This window comes from Chionomys nivalis, chromosome 8, assembly GCF_950005125.1.
Source record: "Chionomys nivalis chromosome 8, mChiNiv1.1, whole genome shotgun sequence".
Lineage (NCBI taxonomy): Eukaryota > Metazoa > Chordata > Mammalia > Rodentia > Cricetidae > Chionomys > Chionomys nivalis.
The window spans coordinates 55,609,795-55,633,598 of NC_080093.1; the positions used below are offsets into that span (position 1 = coordinate 55,609,795).

Genomic DNA, 23,804 nt, shown 5'->3' on the forward strand with positions numbered 1-23,804 from the left:
CACAACAGCAACAACTCCCTCGGAGCTCAGCCCATCCTCAGTTCCCTATAGTTCTGTTTCCCCTTCCCCTTCTCCTCTCCCAACAAGCTTCACATCCACTGTGGTTTCTCTCAGTAGTATCCCACATTCTGCCTCTGTTCCATCCCCCACCTCTCTCCCATCCACATCTTTTCACTCTTCAGCATCCTCCCCCTCTTCTTCCATGACGTTCCCTCTCACTGCTACTCCCAGCTCAGCATCACATTCGCCATTGTTCACTACCCCCGCCACAGTGTCTTACCCTTCATCTGTTTCTTCCTTTGAGTCCCCAACTGCTGCCTCTACTCCTGTTATCTCCTCTGTTTTCCCCCTTGTCACGTCGTCCATTCCTTCCTCTGCTCTCCCCACTTTCTATACAACTCCCACCCTATCTCGTAGGCCAACCGCCAGCGTTAGCCTCCCATCCACTGCCAAGACTACATCTCACGCCCCCACCTTTTCTTCATTCTCCTCAAAGTCCACCACCTCCCAGTTCACCTCCCTCACTACCCAAGCCTCTACATCCGGGCTGCTGTCTTCAACCATGGGCATGACAGTCTTCCCAAGTTCCCCATACACCAACCACACGGCTAGACCTCCTGGTACCAGCCCACTGCCTACAACTGCGTTCCTGAGCAGCCCTGCTACTACCAGTGGAAGCTTCTCGCCTTCTACCCTAGAGTCACCCTCCAAACCAGACTCTTCGATCTCTCCATCCCCCCAACCTGGTAAGTGGTGCCATTGGCCGACTCCTTGGTCCCAGCCTACTTACATTCCAGCTGCTTACTCCACAGAATTCTTCACAAGAGTGGTCTGCTGTATAGTGTGTTTTTCCTCCCATTGTCCCTTGGTGCTTCCATGAAGGCCTGATCCTGAAGCTTCTTTTGGGTATTTCTGGACCTAACTGCAAGTTCCTTTTTCTTCGCCTCTCAGAAGCACTATTCTGTATTCCCCCATGTGTCTGAATTAAGGACTTGATCCCATACATTTCAGGTTCATTTGACTTCTCTACCCTCTGTTTCCTGCAAGGGACTCACCAGTGGCCCACGTGCCTCTCTTGTTCCTAACGTCTCTAAGCAGCGCTCCACACCTGCCCCTTGGGTAGCTAGCATGTGAGATCTGGTTGGGCCCTGAATTTAGAAATGCAGTCTACCTCAGTGCTAAAAAAAAAAAAAATGATAGCTTTAGTCCTGGCACAGCTCATCCGAGGGGACATGCAGGAGGCACAGGAGGGATGGAGGCCAGGTAAGGCCTGGAAACTAGTGTGTACATTTCTCATTGCCGTGGTTTCCACTCGTTCTCTACCCAACGACAACCAGGGTCCCCACAGGGCAGTGATCCCTACAGGGTCAGCCTGTACAGGAACATGAGTTCAACATATACACCCGATTTGAGTGTTCCTCTCAAGACACCCACCTTGGGACCAGGCTGTGCACACATGCTCTAGGCCTCCCTTGTGTAGGAAGTCCTCACAGAGCCAGCAATCCGTTCCTGTCTTATGGTTACAGACTGTCACTTTAAGTTCAGGCTCTTTCCCTAGAAAATGGCCTCAAGAAGTGAGGAGAGAAAGCAGAGTGTCATTTGAACAGAAGAGCACCAGACCCTCTTAAGACAATCAGAGCAGGGATAAGTGAGCACTTGAGAGACAATAAATATATGGAGCATATGTCACCCACAAATCATTTTTAACTTAAACCGTGTTGTGTGGAAACTTGCAGGAGCCAGTTCTCTCATCATGTGACTTCTAGGGACCTGTTGGACCATCTTACCAGCCCCCAACTTTTTGTTTTGTTTTTCAAGAAAGGGTTTCTCTGGCTGTCATAGAACTCTATCTCTGTAGACCAGAATGGCCAGGAGATCCACCCGCCTCTGCCTCCCAAGGGCTAGGATTAAAGGCGTGCGCCGCCACCACCCGACCCCAATTTTTAACTTTGTAACCCAAGTACCACTGGGCAGTATCTAACCTGGGCTTTTCTTGAACTCACTGACTTCCCACCTATGCCTCCTGAGTGCTGATTCTACAGGTGTTCACCCCCAGACACTGCCCACACTGGCAGTTCCGAAGGTCAAGAGAGCTGCCAACCTGCTGAGACATCACCACCACCATTTGTCACTGGATGTCATAGTCTCTGAAACCCTTCCAGAAGTCCAGAGCAAAAGGCTTTCTCTGCTGTGTCCCTTAACCCAGGTGGCACAATGCTATTCTTAGATACTGCATGTTCTTTTGTGAGGGACCCTCCTTCGATCCTTATTATGTCCTACATCCAACAAACCTAAGACACTTTTACTGGGGATTGTGGATGACTGACTCAGATCTACCAGGGCCTGGTTCAATGATTCTTTAAGAAAGCCTTGAATACTGAAGGGAAAGCTGCTGCATAGAGAAGAGAGTCGGGTGGGGACTAGGATGTAACTGAGACCTGCTCTTGGGCCTCCATCTCCAGAGACCTGCAGCTTGCAGGAAGAGGAGCGAGAGATTACCTACCAAGGCTGCACAGCAAATGTGACTCTAACTCGTTGCCAGGGTTTGTGTGCCTCCTCTGTCAGGTGAGTTTTTGGCAAACACCCTCCTTTTTGCTGGGACCCAAACCCAACCAGGAGCTGGGTTCTCAATGTTTCCCACGCCTACTCTGACAGAGTGGTGAGTGGTTCTCAGCCTATGAGTCGTGACCCTTGGGAGGGGGGTTGAATGACCCTTTCCCTGTCACCTAAGACAATTGGGAAACACGAATATTTACTTATGATTAATAACTGTAGCAAAATTAGTTCTAAAGTAACAATAAAAATAATTTTTATAGTTGAGTATTGCCATAATATAAGGAACTAAAGGGTAACAGCATTAGGAAAGGTGAGAACCATTGCTCTGGGCCACACTTTCCTTGCCCATGAGCAAGTGCTGACTCCAGAGGGCCTACAAATCAGTTATAGTATCCATTCTACTTTGGGACTGGCCTAGAGGGAGGGGGCCAATCCTGACCATACTGTTCTCTGCTTCTTGGCAGTTTCAATACCGACACCCTGCAGTTGGAGACCTACTGTGGCTGCTGCCAGCCTCTGAATACCTATGAGAAGCAAGTCTCCCTGCCTTGTCCAGATCCCAATGCACCAGGTCAGCAGCTCACACTCACCCTCCAAGTGTTCAGCAGTTGTGCATGTAGCTCCCTGCAATGCAAGGACTAAATAACAACCGGTTTCTTGGGCACAAGGGGGTCAAAAACAGACAGACAGACACACACGCAAAAACCATTTCTGATACTCCCCAACACTGTAACAAGCAATCCTCTTACTGGCCACCGGCATGGCCTCAAAGAGACCTTGGACATGGCTCACCCTGAGACAGCGGAGAAACAGAGCAACAGCTGTCATGCAAAGCCTCCCACCACCTACCTCCTGCAGACCTTGACCAAGCAAATCAGACCTTCTGTGGAAATGAACTACTCACATCCCTTCAACCTTTGATGCCTTGGGAATTTCCTGTCCACCTGTATACACCTCCCAGCCTCTGGCTATAATAACCAAGAGATCAGAGCACCAAAGAAGGTGCTGGGAAGACTGGGCGGGGTACCTTGGCAGACACTGGGAATAACAGGAGGAAGATGCAGGAGTATGAACCTTGGGTAGGGTCAGGCAGCAAGATAAGCACCAGAGAGGCACTAGGAAAGGTCTCCCCAGAGTCAGGGAGAAGTAAAAGGCATTGGCACCCGCTGGACAGGAGGCCATCACCCAACAATGAGCAGATTCCAAATAAACTGGTTCTTTTCAAGGCAGAACCTGGTGTGTGCGTGCTGCTGTCTTCTTCCAGGATCCTGAGCATGATGTCACAAATATTTGCACAGACCAGGTCATCAGGACCTGGGACTGTGCTCGGTGGGGCTAAGACAGAAATGCCCTGGTCTTGAACTACTTCCATCCAGGATTTTGCTAAGTCTGTGATCAATGAAACCCACTATCTTCCAGGCTTCCCAGGCAAGGACCATCTCTCATGTACAGCCCCAGAGTGGGGCAGGGAAGAGAAGTCCTGAGTCCATGGGTCCTATGTGCTTAGATCAAATCTTCCAGGCACAGACTTCAGTGAACTGTAGCCACAGACTTATGGTAGTATATGGACCCATGCTAGGCTCAACACACCCAGCATCACACAGACAGAACTAGGGCAATCACTTTCTGAGGTACCCCTGAATTTAGAGGCAAGTAGCACTTGAGAGTCCTTGGTTCTGAGTTGTACTCAATTCCACAGAGCAAGGACTGAGGCCAGTACCGGACACTCCCCATAAAGATCACACAAATGTTCCAGTTTCCTGTCCTAGCATTTATTTTTTTTTTCCTCTGAGAACAAGCACACTGTACTGACGGAGGCCCAGGAGACACAAAGAGTGGGCCTGTACCCCAGCAGCTTCCACGTGCAGGGATATTACTGAGCTAGACACCATCACTGGATAGCACATGGTACATAAGCCACAGTCACACAGACTGAGCTCTCAACATGGTCCTTGCAGCCGTGTGTGGATTGCATGTAATAGAGAGCCACGATGTCCAGCTACTGGAGCAAGAGAACTCCAGAGGCTCGCTGTGGCCACAGCTAGATCATCCTCCTGCAACACAAGCCTGTGCCATGGCAGATATGGATCACAACAATTGGCAGCCAGACTAAGGGCTTCATGGAACACAAGGGTCTGCATAGCAGGTGCTGGACGTTCTGAACTAACTGCCCGGGCTGTACAGAGTGGGACAGGAACCCTGCTACTATCCTCAGATCCACCATGGCAGGCTGGCAGCCTGAGGGGGAAAACCCTCATGCATATGTGACCACACCTAGTGCTCTAAGTGAGCAAGGGGCATCAACACTGTTGTGTAAGTACAGATAAGCTTGTACAGCTGAGCCACAGCAATCCCGGGCATCATCTCAAGACCGAGTGCAGGGATCCAGCTCGGTATCCCAAAGCTTCTGACATGGTCAATGCTCTTCCCCTGATGGGCCGCACATATAGTCCAATGCCCCCAAAAGGGTAACTAACAAATGAGCCGCCAGTACTCAAGCTAGGAAGTCCAGTGCATTCTTAGCAGAGCACCTGCCTGGGCTGCCATTTTCACCCCTGCCTCTCACTTCAATACTGCAATCAGGCCTCCCTTTTCCACCCAACCACAAGGGCTTCACAGAAGTGAGAGTGCAATACTGGGGCACCAACTAAGACCCTCTGGAGAGAAGCACACTTTATGAATTATTACTTCACCACCTGACCCATTAACCTTCAAGTCCCCAGAATGTACTATAGGAACAGCACATTCATTAAAAACAAAAGACGGGTGATGTCCATGTTTTCCAAAGTCAATAGGAAGCCCTCTACCCACCATGCTGCAAACCTAAGGTCTCAAATAAGTAGTAAAATGTTTAAACTGTCCCTTTAAGAACACTGGTATGCTAGGCACAGGATCCTGCCATGAATGGGGCATGGAGTTTGCCAACAGTCATAAACACAAGCCTTTCGGCACCATCAGGTAGTGTGCTATAGCAAACCCCAAGAGCTCTGCTCAGCTCATATGGTCACACACCTCTAGGCCACTGCTGTTACCATCCAGCATGGCCACATAGCCCTGCGTTAACCTTATAAGCACATGGCGCTGTTTCTGGATTCTGAGAGTGAGTCAGTGGCATTTTAATAAAATTTGAACAAAATTTCCACTTTCGTTCAAACTTCTAATTTTCCTTTAATTTGTAGTTGAACCACGGGACTGCCTTGAATTTCCAGGTCCAGGCACCCTTCTTTGATGAAGCAGGCCGGCTGCAGCCCTTTTCAAACTGTCCTGCATCCCCTCCACACCCACGGGGCTGGCTGTAGGAGTACAACTGGAGGTGCCTTGAGCGGCAGCTTTTCAGACAAGGGGTGTTTATCTGCAGTGCGGTACAAAGACAAACGGTAGAGACAAGAGAGACGCACAAACAAAAAGCCTGCTCTTCTGGCCTGTGGATTAGAACTGTTCCGACAGCAATTCACATAGTCTTTGAGAGACGGTGTCTTTGCTGGTACGCAGCGTGAGACGGTACATCTGAAACAGAGAGCAGCAGGGTGAGCAGGCACTGAGCCCCAGGCTCTTAGGTATTTTTGTGGTACAGGCCTCATCATTCACAGAAGCCCCCCCTCCCCCGCAAGCATCAGTTTTACCAGTAAAAATAGAAAAGTCTAATAAAAGCAAGTGTTTGCAGCAAAGGGGGATAAATGTTAGTGAGGTGGGAGTCAGCCTTTTGTATTTTGAGACACAGTGTTACTGTGTAGCCCAGGCTGGCAAGCTGTTACGCCTCCTGCCTTCTCATCCTGAGTATAGAGATTATAAGAATGCACCACAATACACAACAAGCTTAAGAGCTTCTCATCAAGTTAACTATGCAGCACCCTTAGAGATGATCATTACACTCCCCAAACCACCCAAGTGTTGTGAAAACAAGTACCCAGAATCAATAGAATACATAGACTGAAGTCTCTACAACACTGCTGAAGCAAGCAGCAATGTATACCACGTTCAGGGAGGGAGGAAGAACAAGATAGCACCAGGAGAGCTGGGCAGACACAACTCAGAGCTAGGCTGCTACATGGACAACGTGGTGGCCTTCTGTGAGGAGAGGGAAATCTATGTGCTCTGATGGCCAGCTGCTGTCTAATTGTCTGCACTGTCATATGACCAACACTTAGAGTCTGAGTGTCTCCATAAATAAACTTCACCAAAATAAAAACCAACACAATCATATTCATCCTCCTGCTGTGGAGGCCTCACCTGAGCTTGCAGATTTGGCTCCAGGCGCAGCAAGCAGCCGATCTGGGTAGTTTTGGTATGGATTATGCCAGCACCCACAAAATTTGCAGGGTTCGGATCAACTTCCTCAAGGAGTGCAGAACCAAATCCAATAATCTATACAGAATGAAGAGGCAGGTCAGGATGCACTGGTCACAATTCCTGCCTCAGCGGCATCGCCATACAACCCTTTACCTTTGCTTTAGTGATCTCTGTGTCCATCGGATGCTTTGCTTTGAAGATATTCTGCACTTCTTGCTGTGGACTACAAAAAGCAGCATGTTAGTACTATAAACCATGCAGAGACCCACAGATCATCCTGTCCGAGGACAGCCCCATGCCCCTCTCCACCCATAGTACAACCCTCTCACTTGCTCAACTGCTTCCAACGTTGAAAGAAATCCTGAGAAGCCATTTCTGTGGGCTGGAAAAATTTGTTAAGCGTAATGGGCAGCTTAACAGACACATTCTGGAAGGTACCACCATACCTATAACAACAGAGTCATGTTATGGAGAACAAATACCTGGTCAAAATGTTCCAGTTCATGGGTCTTCAGAACTTAGAGAATGGCCATGTAGCCACCCATCCCAATAACAGCCACTAAGACTACATACCAACAGTATTCTTGGAGGAGCTAAGCCACATCCTCCACCCGTTACAGTCCATGTCTATGCCACTCACATAGCAAGGGACCAAAGTCACTGCTTTGTGCCAAGTGTCAAAGGACCGGTTCCTCTCAGTCCTACTCCTTTGGCAAATGAAGACCCAGGACAGGCCCAAGCACACTATCAAATAAATTAGCCTTGTAACTCCCCAAACAAGGAACCACTGTGATGACTAAAAGTAAGACTACATGCCATGACCCAGAAGTCTGGGAAGAGAAAAGGCAGAGCCGCAGTCATGAGAGACGTAGTGGAAGCAAGATAAGAATGCCTACTAAGAAAAGATTCTAAGCCATGTGGCTAAACATAGATAAGAGTTATGAGTTAATTTAAGTTGTAAGAGCTGGTGAATAATAAGTCTGAGCTAATAAGCCAAACAGTCTATAATGTATGTATTTGGGACTGAAGAACGGCTGCAGGACCAGGTGGGACAGACACTTCTGTCTACACAGCAAGAGAGCCTGGCTCTCTGCCTCCCGGGAAGCAGGCCTTTCCATGTCTCACCACAAAATCACCTGGGTCAGAAATAGCCTAGCCCACAGACCCCATGGGTGCCCATTCTGTGTCATGGTCACAGAAGCCTCCTCCCTCTCCACTTGCTCCTATCCTCTGGAAGCTCCAGGTCTGGCAGGACTTTGCATACATGCACAGTGGCACAGCAGTAACTAATTAACGCCCTTGAGAAGCACACAGGTTGGGAAAGGACACAGGAAGCGCACACCCCTCACCTGAACTGGATGTTGAGGACAGGTGCCTCTGTGAAATCAGATATACACTCAATGTTGACCACCTGTTGCACCTGTGCGCCCCCATCCACAGTTGGGTCCACAGGCTTGGTCTGCAGGTTCAGATGTGAACACATTAAGGAGTCCAGGCAGGCAGGGAAAATGGGACCAGCATAGCCAGCCCACAACAGAAAGCAGCAGGGGCCCCCTACAAACCACTCTGCCAGCATCATAAATCAAGGCCCAGAACTGTTGCCAGCCTGTCCTTCCACCATTCAACATGTCCCACTGGCCCAGACCATCCACAGTCATTATGTATCTGACTAGTCCCTTTCTCTAAAAGACCTTGGATGTTGTACACTAGCTGCATACTGGCCTTGACACTGCCCAAGTGAGCTCTGCAACTGTGATGACTCCTGCTGTGCTCAGTAGAAGCTACGCCTGCTAACTCAAAGGCTTTACAGATCAGTGTAGTTCTGCACTTCTGTAAGCCAGAGGTTGCAACATGTGAACTGAAGCCTCTAGGCTCACTGAAACACCTTTTTATCCAGGATCCATGGAATCATAACTAGACTTGGGCAGTTTCTGCTTCCCTCCGCATGGCAACCTGTGCCCACAGCTCATGATCCCACGAAAAAGAGACACATAGACAGTAGTTCTGTATGCATCGGTCCTTTGTGTGTGTAACAGGGGAATGCTGGAGATTTTGCTTATACTTCGTAAGTGTGTGTAACAGGAGAATGCTGGAGATTTTTGCTTATACTAGAACTAGGATTTTGCTTATACTTCGTAAGTGTGCCTTCCACCACTGAGTCACATCCCTAAACACTACCCCAGTATTTTTTACTTATTTCCAAATAGTTGTATATTTAAATATATCATCTCCAATTGAACACAGATCTATTACAAAGATGATACCCACTGTTCTACATACTATGAGTTGAGCCCAAGGTTCGCATCCCTGGCCGTTGTGGATCCTGGTCTGCACACTGCAGCAGACCCCAGCTGTCCATCTCTCACAACCCCTCAGCTGCAGCCATCCAACATTCCTGACCATTCCTGATGGCTACATGGAGCCATCCTCTACGTGAGCAAAGGATGTGCCAAATAACACCTAAGCCCAGCAAGCACGAGATGTTCCATACTGGCTAGTTACCACAGGATCACTCTGCCTTCGGCCACAGCACCTTTGGGGGACTTCACAGAGTAAAGGGCAAATGATATCCACAGGAGAGCAAAACAAGCAGAGAGTGACTCACACAACAAGATGAAAGGCACAGCTGTGTGGGTGGTGTCGGATGCACCATCAGGACAACTCAAAGGGAAGGCCGTGGTTTGACTGGGATATGGAAAACACTGCCATCTGAACAAAAACAGCCTCCCCCAAACTTCCTCTAACCCTAATTGCTGTCTGTCTGTCTGTCTGTCTGAGACCCTAGAGATAAACAAGGATATTAGCCTGAAGGTCATCAGCACAGATTAGTGTTGGAGTGAAGTTCAGGAACTGCGTGGAGGTCTTGTTACCATAAAATATGAACATTCGGCCTAGGAAGAAACAGAGATAGTTTGTTTTATAACACATTATGTCACACTCATCATGAATAGTCAGTCAAAAGTGGCCCATGCAATTCCCAGTTAGATATATTATTGTAAACTATGACTATTGCTAAAATATAAAAACAACTTTGTGTGTGTGTGTGTGTGTGTGTGTGTGTGTGTGTGTGTGTGTGTGTGTGTGTAACCAAACAGTTGGTTTGGTCTTACTATATAGCTGCCTCTGGCCTAGAATTCTCAATGTACTCCTGGCTGGCCCTGACATGACAACCCTTCTGCCTCAGCCTCCCAAATGCTAGGATTATAAACACAGGCCACTATACTAAGCTTCTAGTTTAAAAGTAGCATAGCAGGCAGGCAAAGTAGCATTTGCTTGTCATCCCAGTGCTTGAGAGGTAGAAGCGGGAAGATCAGGGGTTCAAGGCCAACCTCATTTACATAGAACATTTGAGGAGAGCCTGGGCTACATAAACTGGGCAGTGGTAGCTCTCGCCTTTAATCCCAGCAGAGGCAGGCAGATTTCTGTGAATTCAAGGCCACTCTAATCTACAGAGCAAGTTCCAGGACAGCCTCCAAAACTGTAGGGAAACCCTTTTTAGGAAAAAAACAAACAAAAAAAACAAAAACAAAAAAACAAAAAAAAAGAACCTGTTTCAAACACAAAACAAAAGCCAAATAAAAAATAGCATGGCAGAATGGCAGAATGAGAAAAGGGAAATGGGGATGGGAGGGTATCTTCTCTTCTGCCCCTCACACCTGCCCTTGGGCCTCCTTTTTATGTAGTTACTCAAGGGTAGAAGTCACATTTCTGTAAATTAGAACCACAACCACAGACACAAGGTCAGGAAGGTCAGTAGCCCAAGCAGGACACCAGAGCCTTCTGAGGAACAGCCTGCCCTGTGTTGAAGGTACCTAGACCCACCCATGCATCTTCCACTTTTGTCTACCAGCTGACTCACTCGGTGATACTAACAGCCAGGACTGTCCTTCTAACATGCCATGCCCCTACAGTGACCAATCAGGACATGCTCCCTGTACCAAATGGCTAGATCCTGTTGACACTTACACCCTTGGAGTTCAGAAAGGAAACCAAACACTAAAAGTTGTGAAAAAAACAGTTTAGCTTCCCTCCTCAACCAAACCTGGTGAAATCACCATGACAAGGGGCAAAGCCTTGGTCAGACCAGACACAGGGGAACAGTCTCATCAGCCTGGCATCTCTCAGATAAATGCTACTGGTCCCCAGAATCCTGTAGGGCTGCAGGACAGGTCTACTCCCTTTTCACAGACATCAAATCCACCTTAGTAGTAACTCCAACAGTGTGGTGGGCAAAATGTTTTCTTTTATGACTCAAGAAAATTCCCTTCTTTTTTAATTGTGGTAAAGTGTATATAATTTAAGTCATGCTAGGCACATAGCTTAGTAATGTATAGCTATCCCCAACATTCAATTTTCCATGTTACTAGTCAGTGCACAGATTATAAACATTTCTCATTATATAATTTCCCCTAATTCTTTTTGGTTTTTTAAAATTACTTTATTTTAGACAGGATCTTACATTATTACCAAGGTTAGCCTGGAACAAATGACAATCCCCCTGTCTCAGTCTCCCAAGTGTTAGAACTAGAGATGTAAGCACCATACCTGCTCTTAAATTTTTGTTTTTTGGTGCTGTTGTTGTTGTTGCTGCTGAGGGAACTCTTGCTATGTAACCTTGGCTTGTCTGGAACATGCTATCTAGCCCAGAGTGCCCTCAAACACGCAATTCTCCTGTCTCTGCCTCCAAATGCTGGGGTTACTGTAGGCCCATATTTCTGTATGGCACAAAAGCCATAAGCCCGATCTGAGGTGGTCAGTAGCTCTGCAGACAAGCTGTCTCTGCGTAACAATAGCAAGGATGTGCTGCTCCTTTCTTTCTTTTGTTAGAAATGTAGATCACCTGAGGAGAGGTGTTAGCTGAAGCTGGTCAGGATGTTTGGTGCTTACTTTTTGGTAATTTGGAGGAAGTCTTACAGAGATGCTAATTCAGGCCTACATGACAGCTAGCATACAGGCAGAATGCAGATGCTACTAAAGCCCATTCACCTGGTTGCCTAGGAGACTGCCTAATGTGTTTTCCTGCTCAATTTATGTGATGATATATAAGCTGTTTGGAGTATAAACGTGGAAAATCTTTGGAAGATCGTCAGGAGAAAAGACCCTGAGATGCCCTTCCATGATGACTGTGTAAATTGTGTCTGATTATTCCTAGCGACTCCGTACCAGTCCCAGTTAGGGAAAAGAATTATCTATGTTGGACCCACACGGGCTTCAACAGGTTACATTTGTGTGTCACCGTGCTTGCTATTTCTCATAATTTCTTTTTTCTTAAAGAAACTGTCATTAAGTAAAACACATACCTAAATTCTGCCGAAATTCAGACTTAAGTCCAATCTGAAGCAGCTGGTTCTCAAACAACACACCATTATTTTTACAAACAAACCTAGGAGAAAAAGATAGTGAAGCATCACTCAGAGCCACCTGCAGCAAGCCGAGTTAGAAAGGGTTTACAGTATTTTGGAGCTAAAATATTTCTGTGGAGACAGGAGAGACAAAGTGAAGAGCTTCAAGGATCTTTCTTATCCCAGTCTTTAGAGCTGGAGCTAGAGTCTGGTGGCAAGCTTCCTCAGGTGCCACTCAGTAACAGATGGTGTCACCTGTGACTGTCACCCAGGGAGATCTGGGTAAGGAAGCTAGGATGGGGAATACGTAGAGGTGCAGCTGGGTTTCCAGTGCCTGAGACAGTGACATGTGGCAGCACATCTTAAGGTCTCAATGCACACTTGAATAGGCTCAGGGACCAAGCTAAGTGACCTCTGCCCTAGATCATACAGCAATCAGCTCAGCCAACTTTTCTACAGTTGAGCTGTTCCCTTGTACGCAGGGCAGAGGACCTCTGCAGCTCCCACTCTGCACTGTGCCACAAGAACAATGGAAACAGAGTACCCTCTGAACATACCATAGGCCCAAATGCCAACAGCTCTTCCAAGTCATCCAGCTACAACCCAACACTGTCTGCCCAGTTCTGGCAACAGTGAAATGTCCCAAAATAAAACACTGTCTATTCGGTATAAGAGATAATTTTTCCAACACTTCTGAGAACATATAACAGCGCACATGAGAATGACTGTTCTCTTGTAGGATGTGGCTGGGCTCCAAACACTAGCATAGGCCAGCACTCTACTCAGGCCCAGCTTGGATATTACTCAAGGAGCCTAAGCAGAAGTTATGGGGCTCACACACTTAGATCTGGGTATCAATCTATCATCCAAATGATAAAGAAGCCCTGCCATCCATGAATGTCCAGCTGGCTATTTCCAAAAGGTCACTTCAATTGCACTTGACCTAAGGGAACTCATAGGTAAACAGTCATGTTAAGCTTATGGAGGATGCAACCTCCCTCATGCATGCTGCACTGCCCAAAGCAACAGGTCCTTCCACAACGCACCACACAAACATCATGTGGTAACCCCGTGTGGCCACATCAAAGTCAAGACAGGCAAATTCCTGCACAGGGTAGTATCCTGAAGAAATGTCCCAGAACCTTAAGAGATGGTATCAAGGATCAGACCAGTAGGCCAGGATAAAGAAAAGTGCATGACCTACTGAAGCTAGACAGCACAAGCCAGAACCTTACACCAACACAGGAAGACTCAAGTCTGCAAACAACTAACACCCATATTCCCTACCCCCATCTTCACAGGACACCAAGGAGTAGCTAACCCACAGCCCATGGCTGTCATGGAGTAACAGTAACAAAGCAAAGCTAGGGTACTCCTAGATACAGACCCTGTAAAAACTAGGGTACATAGCTGAACCCCATGTTGCCCCTTCAACAAGGGTCTAGGAAGCTGGGTTTTCCACAGCTGTAAAATACCAAGCTCAGCAATTCTCAAGCCATCAGAGGTCTGTTCACAGCCTGCTCCAAACACACATTTCCTAACAGGAAGGAAGGATCATGTGCAAAATGAATACAAGGAAATGAAAACTCTAAAACCACAAGAACCCTGGTATCATCTCCAGGCAGGAAACAAAGGTTATCCTAAGATACATTCTAACCTCCCCAGACAAAATCCATTGCCACTGGAGGGTACAAGTGGGGAGCTTCACATCAGCCATGAACCAGGACACAGCAGAGTAAGGAGCAGCAAGGGAAGCTGGCAAAGTCAGCCAACAAGAAGGAAAGAGATTCTAAACCTTTGAAAGTGGAAAACAGAGAAAGTGGGTGGACAAAGGGCAAGTAAGTGAGCATGTAAGGGGCACGACCCAGGGAGTCAGCAAGTGATGTGGGATGTCCTTCTTGTAGATGTGTTGCTTTTAATGGCTAATGAACAAAGCTGTTTCAGCCAGTAGCTTAGTAGAATAAAGCCAGGTGGGAAATCTGAAGATATATATAGAGAGAGTAGGCAGAGTCAGGTTTGGAGGAGAGAAGAAAAAGTATAAACAGTGTAAAAAAGAAGTAAATAGTTATAAAAAATAAAGTTTTAAAGAAACAGTAAAAGTAATATAAAAAGTACAGACAGTCATAGATTAAAAGAGTAAAGAAAAATAAGCCATGTAAAGATGGAAAATACACAAAAAAATCTGGATTATGTTTATTATTGTGTTTTCTTTGAATTTTTTGACTGTTAATGAGCTAAGTACAGAAAGACATTCCATTGTACAGGCCGCTAAGAAAAACCAACATATATATATTTTAATGATATCTTGACTTCAAAATTTGAGTCAAAGAATATGTTACCTTGGAAAAGAGATTCCGCATACGTATATTTCTACTCTTGTTTAAGATATTATGCTTATGCGGCTCATTTAAAATATAATGTATAATTAAGAAATACAGGTTAATAGATAATCATCTAGATATATAGAGATAGATTTCAGTTAAATATTCTTCAAACCTTTCAAAGATCTATGGAATACAGCATTTAAAATGTTTTAAGAACTTAAGACTTTTCTGGACAGTGAGACATGTCTGCTTCTGGCAGCACTGACTATTTCAGAGAGATTCGTGAACAGTGAAGAAACTCGTTACAGAATTTGCCTTCAATGTGACAAGGCTAGCCATTTTGTTCTTGCTTGGACTGCTTGATTAGGTATGCTGTATAAACTGGACATGCAGGACCCACAGAAAATGGTCCTTCAGGGTTCCTGCTTCACTTCACAGAGGAAACTGCCTGACATTCTGCAGGACACAGAAGAAAGCAACTGATGAATATTGCCATTACAGAACAGATCTTTAAATTTCTTGTTTCACACAAAATCTGCTGGATACTACGGGCCTGTGGGCTAAAGATGGATGCACCAACAATACAGAAGAACTTAGGTAACTGACTATCCAGGCAGTAAGATGTCTCTGTCAATTCTAGAGTTTTGGAAGTTGCTTACTTACAGTGCATTTCCTGTTTACTTAGGTAATATTATATCCTTCTGGGGTCTTTGAAGAGTTGAAGACAGACAGTTATAGTTTATCTTAGTTATGATAAAGGATCAATTATATATAAAACTTTAGACTCACAAAGATAGAATAGATAAGAGTATTTTCCTTTTGTCAAATGCAAATGAACTAAATATTGTAACTATAATTCTTTTTTTTTTTTTTTGGTTTTTTTTCGAGACAGGGTTTCTCTGTGGCTTTGGAGCCTGTCCTGGAACTAGCTCTGTAGACCAGGCTGGTCTCGAACTCACAGAGATCCGCCTGCCTCTGCCTCCCGAGTGCTGGGATTAAAGGCGTGCGCCACCATCGCCCGGCTGTAACTATAATTCTTGATAACTGTTTTGTATATGTAATTTTACTGTGTTAAAGTTAAAACCTTCCTTTTTATTTAGACAGAAAGGGGGAGATGATATGGAATGTCCTTCTGCATATATGTTGCTTTTATTGGATAATGAATAAAGTTGTTTCGGCCAATGGCTTAGCAGAGTAAAGCCAGGCGGGAAATCTGAACAGAGACATAGAGAGAGAATGGGTAGAGTCAGGGAGACACTATGTAGCTGCCCAAGAAGTAAGTGGTAACAAACCACAAGCCTTGTGGTAAAATACAAAATAACAGAAATGGGTTAATTTAAGATATAAGAGCTAGCTAGAAATATGCCTGAGCTGTGGGCCAAACAGTGCTGTAATTAATAGAGTTTCTATGTAATTGTTTGGGTCTGGGCAGCCAAGAAATGAACGAGTAGTCAGGGTTCCTGCTTCAAGCAAGAAAGAGCCAGGCAGGTGCCTGAGGCTATGGTGAAAAGGCAGCTATCTATGCACAGTACTGAAGGGGATTTAAAAGGGTATCTGTTAGAAGGTAATAAAAAAACCAAACTGAGAGGAAAGCACCACAAGGGACATGGGGGTGGGGATGGGGGGATAAGTGGGAAGAAATAAGCTCAGTATTTATCAAATATCTCGAAGAAAAGAAACAGCAAGGGTACCATCCGACTCCAAAGCAAAGCACAGGCACTCACATGCTCTCTCTCTCAACAAGAACACCAGACCCCTCTCTAATAGTACTTTAGGTGTTAGGGACTAAGCACAGAATCACCCATGAGGTACAGCTCCCACCATGCCACCCAGGCAGTACTCAGAAACTGGGCTACCTGGCAAAGTTGTCTTCGGAGCCGGGTGCAAGAGGTGCAACTGCAGAAGCTGAGTCTGAGAACACGTCCACTAGCAGCCCACCGCCAGAAGAGGGAGGGGGCCCCGTGGGAGCAGGGGGAGCAGCTCCCAGACCCAGCAGGTCTGCTGATGGAGAAGGTGTAGACTGGAAGATAAGAAAAGGGAACATCAGCATGGATCCTTGGATGCTCAAGACTCACACAGCCCTGTGTCCACTCCCAGGTCAAGTAACGAGGAAGTTGGGGAAGGGGGCAGGAAGCAGTCCAGAAACTACAGACCAGCAAGAGAGAGCTGCTGACCACATACAAAATAAGCCTACCCATGAGTTCAGATGAAGACATTCATTCACCTCATTATACCATCATAATTTCATACAACTAGAAAGTCGTCTGCATTTTCCCACAAATGCTATTTGAGCAAAACGACAAAGTTCTAAACATGTTTTGCCACCAAAAACGTTAAATACAGGGGTTAAGAAATAAGTTCATGCAGATTACTGTCAACTGTTCAAAAACAGTAAGGTTTGCGTACGGTGCAAACAGGGGAATAGGGAGTTCAAGGCTATCCAATGCTACATAGCAAGTTCTAGGCCAGTTTAGGCTGCACAATGAATTCCTGGCTACAATATGAAGGCCTAGTTTCAAACAAACAACAAGAGAAAAGTTTTGGTGTGTGATCTACTGAGTTTAATAAGGGCCATCTATATAAGGTTGTGGAGCTCTCTGTTGGAGCCTGGTGGGCTCAGCAGTGAATGCACAAGGGAAGATTCCACCTCTCTCAGAATCTATCAATAGCCAAAAGCTCATCAGCAAGGGTTAGAGTCCTGTGCAGGAAGGAAAGTAGGTAGAAGAGGTGGGAAGAGAGTAATCAGTATATATTATACATGTGTGTAATTATCAAAGAGCAAATTTAGTTAATAAACCTGTAAAATTCAAAAAAGTAAAAAAAAAAATGCAAAGGTAAGCAAAGAGATTGCTAGGATGCATTCTCAGCTCAGCATTAAGTCTGTTTCCATTATGAAAAGAAGCAGATAAACAAGCACATACACTTCTTACAAACCCTTGTTTTTCAGTCCAGGCAAAAGTGTAAGAAAAGAGCCCTTGAAGCCAGGCAGTAGTGGCGCATGCATTTAAGCTCAGCACTCAGGAGGCAGAGGCATGGGAATCTCTGAGTTAAAGGCTATCCTGGTCTTTAAAGCAAATTCCAGGAATGCCAAGGCTACACAGAGAAACCCTGTCTTAAAAGAATAGGAGAAGGCCGGGCGGTGGTGGCGCATGCCTTTAATCCCAGCACTCGGGAGGCAGAGGCAGGCGGATCTCTGTGAGTTCGAGACCAGCCTGGTCTACAAGAGCTAGTTCCAGGACAGGCTCCAAAGCTACAGAGAAACCCTGTCTCGAAAAACCAAAAAAAAAAAAAAAAAAAAAAAAGAATAGGAGAAGGAAGAGGAGAGCAAGGAGAAGGAGTCCTTGAAGTCATTACTGTATCACACAGGACAAGGGCCTAACATACACAGACCTGACTTACCCAAAGGTGCCCTGCCATACCATGGCCAATTCACACACCTGTGTGCTGTCCATAGAGCTCCCCAGGCCAGTCTATAAATGTGGGGTGCTACTGGAATGAGACCCTGTGTTCAAGAGTTACTTTGAATAACTTTTGAACATCCATTGGTCATTCACAAAGGCAAACATAAGGAAACTAGATCCTGAAGCCGTTCTAATAGAGCACATCTTGGGCAGAGTGGGTGCCCAGTCGCTGCAAGTACCCTACACACAAGTGGCAACAGTCTGTCCCAGCCACAGAAACTCCTTCAAGTAGGGGCAGAACTCAGAGTGGGCCTCAGCAAAGAATGCTGAGTGTAGAAATTAACAGGGAAGCCAAAATGTTTATTCTTTGAAACAGATGTAATTAATATGCTGTGCTTTTATAGTTCATGTGTAGGCATGTGACAATGTGTATGAATATTATTTCAAATAAATGAGACGCCCAGAGTCTTTGTCATGTAAGGGGCAAAGGTATGAGTGACAGCCTTGCCAGACCTTAGGCCAGGCACAGTCTTAATTGCTCCTACTGGTCAGGAAATAAGGAGACTGGGGACATAGTAAGCTCCTGGGTCCCCTCATGTGGCTGCATAACTCTTTCAAAAGGGCTACCAAACATAGCAACACATATTCCCCTCCAAAGGGTTACAGAGAGGCTGGCCAAAGAAAAACTAGAAAAGCCTGGGATCATAGCATCTGATGAACCACATCTACAGCAACCCAGGGCAAAGGTGGTCACAAGACCACATTTCTAGCCCTGCTTTAGTTAAAAGACAGTAACAAAGCTCTCCAAATGGCGTCTCCCACCAATGATCATCAGATGTTGTGTTCCTCCATCCACAGGAACAGCTCCATTGTGTCACATCAAGGGGAAGTTTGTTCTACTTCAGTCACTAAGGGAAACCTCCAAGAGGAAAAAGGCAAGCAATTCTAAATTTATGAAGAACACACACCAGGTCTCCTCTAGAAGTGTGTAGTCTTGGGTCTAAAATAAGTCCACCACAGAGAGCCACAGGTGCTCACCTGACCCCAAAAAGCTAAAAACTGGTCTCATAGAATAGGTTTCCCTGACCACATGTCCAACGCTGGATTTCACTGGACTACCCACAATCTTTCTCATAGACACCCAGAATGTCATTCCCAAGTCTAGGAACGGAGGCCCTGATGGGCACCAGGTACACAGTGGCAGGGACCCACCGCTGCACTGGTGCTGGCTGGAACAGGTTCAGGACCCCCATTCACATCGATGCTTCGCTCACGCTTGCTCTCCTCCAGGTCAGTCACTGTGCTCGGGCCCTTCTTCTTCTTCAGCTTGGCCAAGATGGAGGACTCACGCTCAGGAAAGGGTGGCATCTCCTCCAGGACAGTTGCCTATTGGAAGGAATAGAAGTTGGTGTGGCCATTCTGGCACCCACTACCAGCCCAGTGGCCCCAGCATCAAACAGCCCAGCCAGGAGCTCGCACCAGGATGTCGGTGCTAGCAACAGTACTCAGTCGCAGGTACTCCACAGCCCGCTGCTGCAGCTCCACATCTGCATTCTTCAGTTGGCTGTCGCTGCGCAGCACGTCCTGAATGGTAGCCTTTACCTCTGGAAAGAGGTTCACGAACTTGATGTAGGTGGACAGCAGGAGTGCCCGGGTGGGGACGCTGCACAAGTGGAACTTGGAGTGGAGCAGGTTGAACTGGATCAGAGGGCTTGAGAGGGGCAGAGAGCACAGACGGGGTCACACTATCTCATCTGTCCCATGTGCTGTCTTGTGTTCAGCCTGCACCTGCAGTGGGGACCCTATGCTAAAGCAGTGCCTCTTTAAGGAGGGCACACTGCCAGCTCCCAGTGTAAGGGTTTCCTCCTCCCTCAGGATGTCAAAGCAGTGTAGACAGGGAGCAGGGCAGTCCAGTGCAGTGCATACCCCTGGTTCCCTGGGGTCTTTTACCTGGAACGTGGGTCCCCAGCTATCAAGTTTCCAAACTCCCCCAGGATGTAGCCGCCCACTTTGACCAAGTTCTCATGACACGCTGGAGCCTGCAATGCCTGTGAAACAAGGAACATCAGGAGCCAGGCCACAAAAAAGGCAGCTGACATGAAGTGAAGCCACAGCAGACACACAGGCCCTTCCTTGCAAGGTGTATTTTGAAGTCAGTGAGAGCTTCCCCCTAAAGCCCTGGCAAACCCTGGCATCCTACAGCTGGCTGCAGTGCCAACAGCAGAGGGCCCAGCAGCAAGACCAGTGACTGTCCCTCGAGACTCTTGAGATGATGTCCCTCATGCACAGGACAGCTAGTAGGTCGCTCAACAGCCCCATCAGCCCGAATAGGCTTTTGGAGATTAGGATGAGAGGAAACTGCTGCTTGGTGGGGGACGTTAGTTCAAGAAGGGCATAAGCACCACCGAGACAAAGAAGGGCGAGAAGCAACACCCCTGGAGCCCATCTCTGTCCCCTCAAGCTTAGACACCACTGCCCCTAGTGAGGGTGTGCACCCCTCCCCCACCATACCTCAAACACTGTCTTGGCAGCATAACCCTGCACATCGTCACGGTTGATGACAATCTGGATGACGCGATACCACACCTCTTCACTCACATAGTCGCCCGCGATGCGGATGAGGTTGAGGATGGTGTCCACATACCAAGTGTAGTCCACTGCATACTTCTCAGCTAGGATGGCCACCTTCAACACCTGCAAAGAAGACAGGGCCCTCAGAGAGATACTACTGAACACATCAAGAACAGACTGGCGCACAGTCTATGCTGGGTTGCAGAAGGACCTATCACAGGGTGGACAGAAAGCTTCCAGCAGATCTTAAGAGGGCCAGAGAGTGGAAAACAGCTGACTCAAATGAGGAAAACTGGTCAACTTCAGGTACACAACAGTGCAACTGTGCACAACAGCTGCGTCTAGGACAAAGTGCTAACGCTCACAACAATCTACTAAGGTCAGCCATACCCCAACCCTGCATTACCTTACCTCCCTAACTCCATAGCACCCCCAAAGTTTGGTAGTTTGAATGAGTCTATGCATGATCCCCTTAAGCTCTTACATTTGAATGCTTGGTCTCTAGTTAGTGGAACTATTTGGTAAGGTCTTGGAGTGGGTGTAGTCTTGTTGGAGGAGGCTTGTTACTAGGGGTGGGCTTTGAGGTTTTAAAAGCCCATGCCAAGCCCAGTCTGCCTATAACCTACAAGCCTTATGAGCCCTCAGTGTTCCAGAAGCCATGACTGTCTACCTGCCACCATACTCCCCACTGTGATGATGCACACAGACTAACCCTCTGAAACTGAAGGCAAGCCCCCAATTAAATATTTTATTTTAAAAGTTGCCTTGGTCATGGTGTCACTTCACACTGACAGTATGGACACTAAAACCAAGTTAAATGGGGCCTCACGAAGCTTAAAAGCTTCTATATGGCAAGGACACCTCCATTCCAGCAAAGTGCAGTCTACAGAATGGAAAAGGTCTTCACCAGTAACACAGCTGATAGAGTGCATCTAAAATACATGAAAAACAAAACACAAACAGAACTAAACAGTTCACAAAAGATGAAATATAAATGGCTAAGAAATACTTGAAGACATCTTCAATATCCTTAGCCATCCAGGAAATGCAAATTAAAATTACTTTGGGATTTCACCTTAACCAAGTCAGAACGTCCAAGATCAATAAAACATATGACAGTGCATGCTGGCAAAGATTCAGGGAAAGAGGAGTACTTGTTCACTGCTGGTGGGAGTGTAAACTTATACTGCTACTAAGGAAATCAGTGTGGCAGTTCCTCAGAACCTCAGGAAACTAGGAATAAATCTACCTCAAGATCCAGCTATAAAATCAGGCGTGGTGGTACAAATCTTTAATCCCAGAACTCGTACGGCACATAGGCAGATCTCTGTGAGTTCAAGGGCAGTCTGGTTTACATAGAATTTCAGGATAGCCAGGGATACGTAATGAAGGAATGTCTCAAAAAAACCCAAAAAGATCCAGCTATACCATTCTTGGGTATGTACCCAAAGGATTCTATATCCTATTCCTAGAGATACTTGCTCATCCATAGTCATTGCTGCTCTATTCATAACAGTCAGGAATTGGAAACAACCAAGATGCCCATCAACTGATGAATGAATAATGATTTTCTTTCTAGCTCCATCAATTTACCTGTGGATTTCATAATTTTATTTTTCTTAACCACTTTGGAGAATTTTTCCATTATGAAATCAGCTCACGTTTGCTTGGCACAGATGACTACACCCTGGAAGGTCAAGGAGACAGGAAGCTGATACCAAGGAATCTTTTATGTAGCGTCTCATAGACACTCATGTAAGCCTGCTGGGCACTGAAAATCATCCAAAAATTATCCACTGGAACTCATGTCCACAGTAGGGAGCAGCTTGGACAGCCCTCAGGCTGCAGGACTCACAATTTCCTCTCGGATGGAATAGTCAGCCGTTTCTAGGTAGCTCAGCATCTCAGCCACAATCTGCTGGGCGTTGCTGCGGTCACACATGGCATAGAGCAGATCCACTGCCCGCTGTCGTACACTCACATCTCGTTCCGTCTGGGAAATAAGGCAGAGTCAGAGTCACTCCTTCAAAGCACAGGTTGGGGGACAGTGCCTATCCACTGCTATAGGAGAGTCCATAAGGTAGCATCTATTTATTCCATAGGAGTTGTCCTGTGGCACCCTATAGCACTGTCCCCATCAGGCTGGGTGCTCCCCTATCTCAAAGTCCCTTAAGGGGCCCCTTACTATCAATATATGGGACTCAACAATTTAGGCCACTTGGAACCCACAAACAACTCACTGCCAGTCCCTTCATTCTTAGTCCAGTCAAGATAAACTCCTCCCTGACCAGCTCTTCTAAGGCTACACTCAGGCCTAATGAGCAGGTGACCACTAAGGCCTCTCCATTGTGTGGGCACAGACCAGCACCTTCCATGTTGCCTGGGAGCTGGTTCCGAGGCAGGTTCTTGGGCCCCTCTCCAGGTGGCATGGGAAAGAAACCCTACTGCACACAATGCTTGAGAAGCATGATGCAGGTATTTGTAACCCCCGGCAGTGGTCGACAACAGTTGCAGGATGACCCAGGGCAGGACAGACGAACCTAACAAGAGTTAGCGCAGCTTGAGATGAGAGCTGTCTTTATGACCAAAGGGAATGATGAGAAAAGAGATCAATCAGGACTAGGAGAACACAACTTCAAGTTCAAGACAGGCACCGAATGCCTACTGAGTTACACAAAACACAGATCATGGCCAGACCTGCTCCCCTACAGCTGAAGACTCACCAAGATGAAGAGTGTGAATCCACAGTTCTCTGATGAACTAGCCTAACAAGCAGGTACAGTGTACAGTGTGAGCCGTGCCAGAGAAGCACACCAGCAATGTTACTCACACCCAGAAGCAGGTATGAGAACAGGTAACCTCAGCTAGGCTCTTTAAATTCTGGAATTCGAATTCTTAAAAAAATCTAAAATCCTTGAGTAGGAATTTTGCTTTGTAAAAGGTGAAGCTTCCTGGAGGTAAAAACAAAATATTTCCTCTTTCTACCAAAGAAAACTACTTATGGGGCTGGGCGGTGGTAGTGCACGCCTTAAATCCCAGCACTTGGGAGGCAGAGGCAGGCGGATCTCTGTGAGTTCGAGACCAGCCTGGTCTACAAGAGCTAGTTCCAGGACAGGCTCCAAAATCACAGAGAAACCCTGTCTCAAAAAACAAACAAACAAAAAAGAAAGAAAGAAAGAAAGAAAGAAAGAAAGAAAGAAAGAAAGAAAGAAAGAAAGAAAAAAGAAAACTACTTATGTGTACTGAACTATACTATCTTGGACTCCAGACAGGTGTCACATGAATTCATCCCATGGGACAGGACTGTCACAATGGAGAAA

The 23,804-nt window shown here is 46.5% G+C and overlaps 2 protein-coding genes across 3 annotated transcripts in view; one reads left to right on the top strand and one right to left on the bottom strand.

Moving 5' to 3' along the window:
* The window catches only part of Muc6 (mucin 6, oligomeric mucus/gel-forming), a 28,335-nt gene extending 25,249 nt beyond the window's left edge, over positions 1-3,086 (top strand). Inside the window, exons 37-40 of the mRNA XM_057778710.1 lie at positions 418-746; positions 1,559-1,574; positions 2,463-2,565; positions 3,021-3,086. Coding sequence (XP_057634693.1) covers positions 418-746; positions 1,559-1,574; positions 2,463-2,565; positions 3,021-3,086 — 514 coding nt within the window. The remainder of the gene's footprint in view (positions 1-417; positions 747-1,558; positions 1,575-2,462; positions 2,566-3,020) is intronic.
* A 1,235-nt stretch (positions 3,087-4,321) lies between these two features.
* Ap2a2 (adaptor related protein complex 2 subunit alpha 2) overlaps positions 4,322-23,804 on the bottom strand; it is a 71,238-nt gene continuing 51,755 nt past the window's right edge. For both annotated transcript variants that reach the window (XM_057777875.1, XM_057777874.1), the window contains exons 10-22: positions 22,340-22,477; positions 20,425-20,607; positions 19,864-19,961; positions 19,393-19,624; positions 19,126-19,299; positions 16,369-16,532; positions 12,147-12,229; positions 9,646-9,737; positions 8,196-8,317; positions 7,176-7,292; positions 7,000-7,069; positions 6,787-6,921; positions 4,322-6,063 (exon numbers count right to left, since the gene is read on the bottom strand). In XM_057777875.1, the coding sequence (XP_057633858.1) occupies positions 5,986-6,063; positions 6,787-6,921; positions 7,000-7,069; positions 7,176-7,292; positions 8,196-8,317; positions 9,646-9,737; positions 12,147-12,229; positions 16,369-16,532; positions 19,126-19,299; positions 19,393-19,624; positions 19,864-19,961; positions 20,425-20,607; positions 22,340-22,477 (1,686 nt within the window). In that variant the 3' untranslated portion in view covers positions 4,322-5,985. The remainder of the gene's footprint in view (positions 6,064-6,786; positions 6,922-6,999; positions 7,070-7,175; positions 7,293-8,195; positions 8,318-9,645; positions 9,738-12,146; positions 12,230-16,368; positions 16,533-19,125; positions 19,300-19,392; positions 19,625-19,863; positions 19,962-20,424; positions 20,608-22,339; positions 22,478-23,804) is intronic.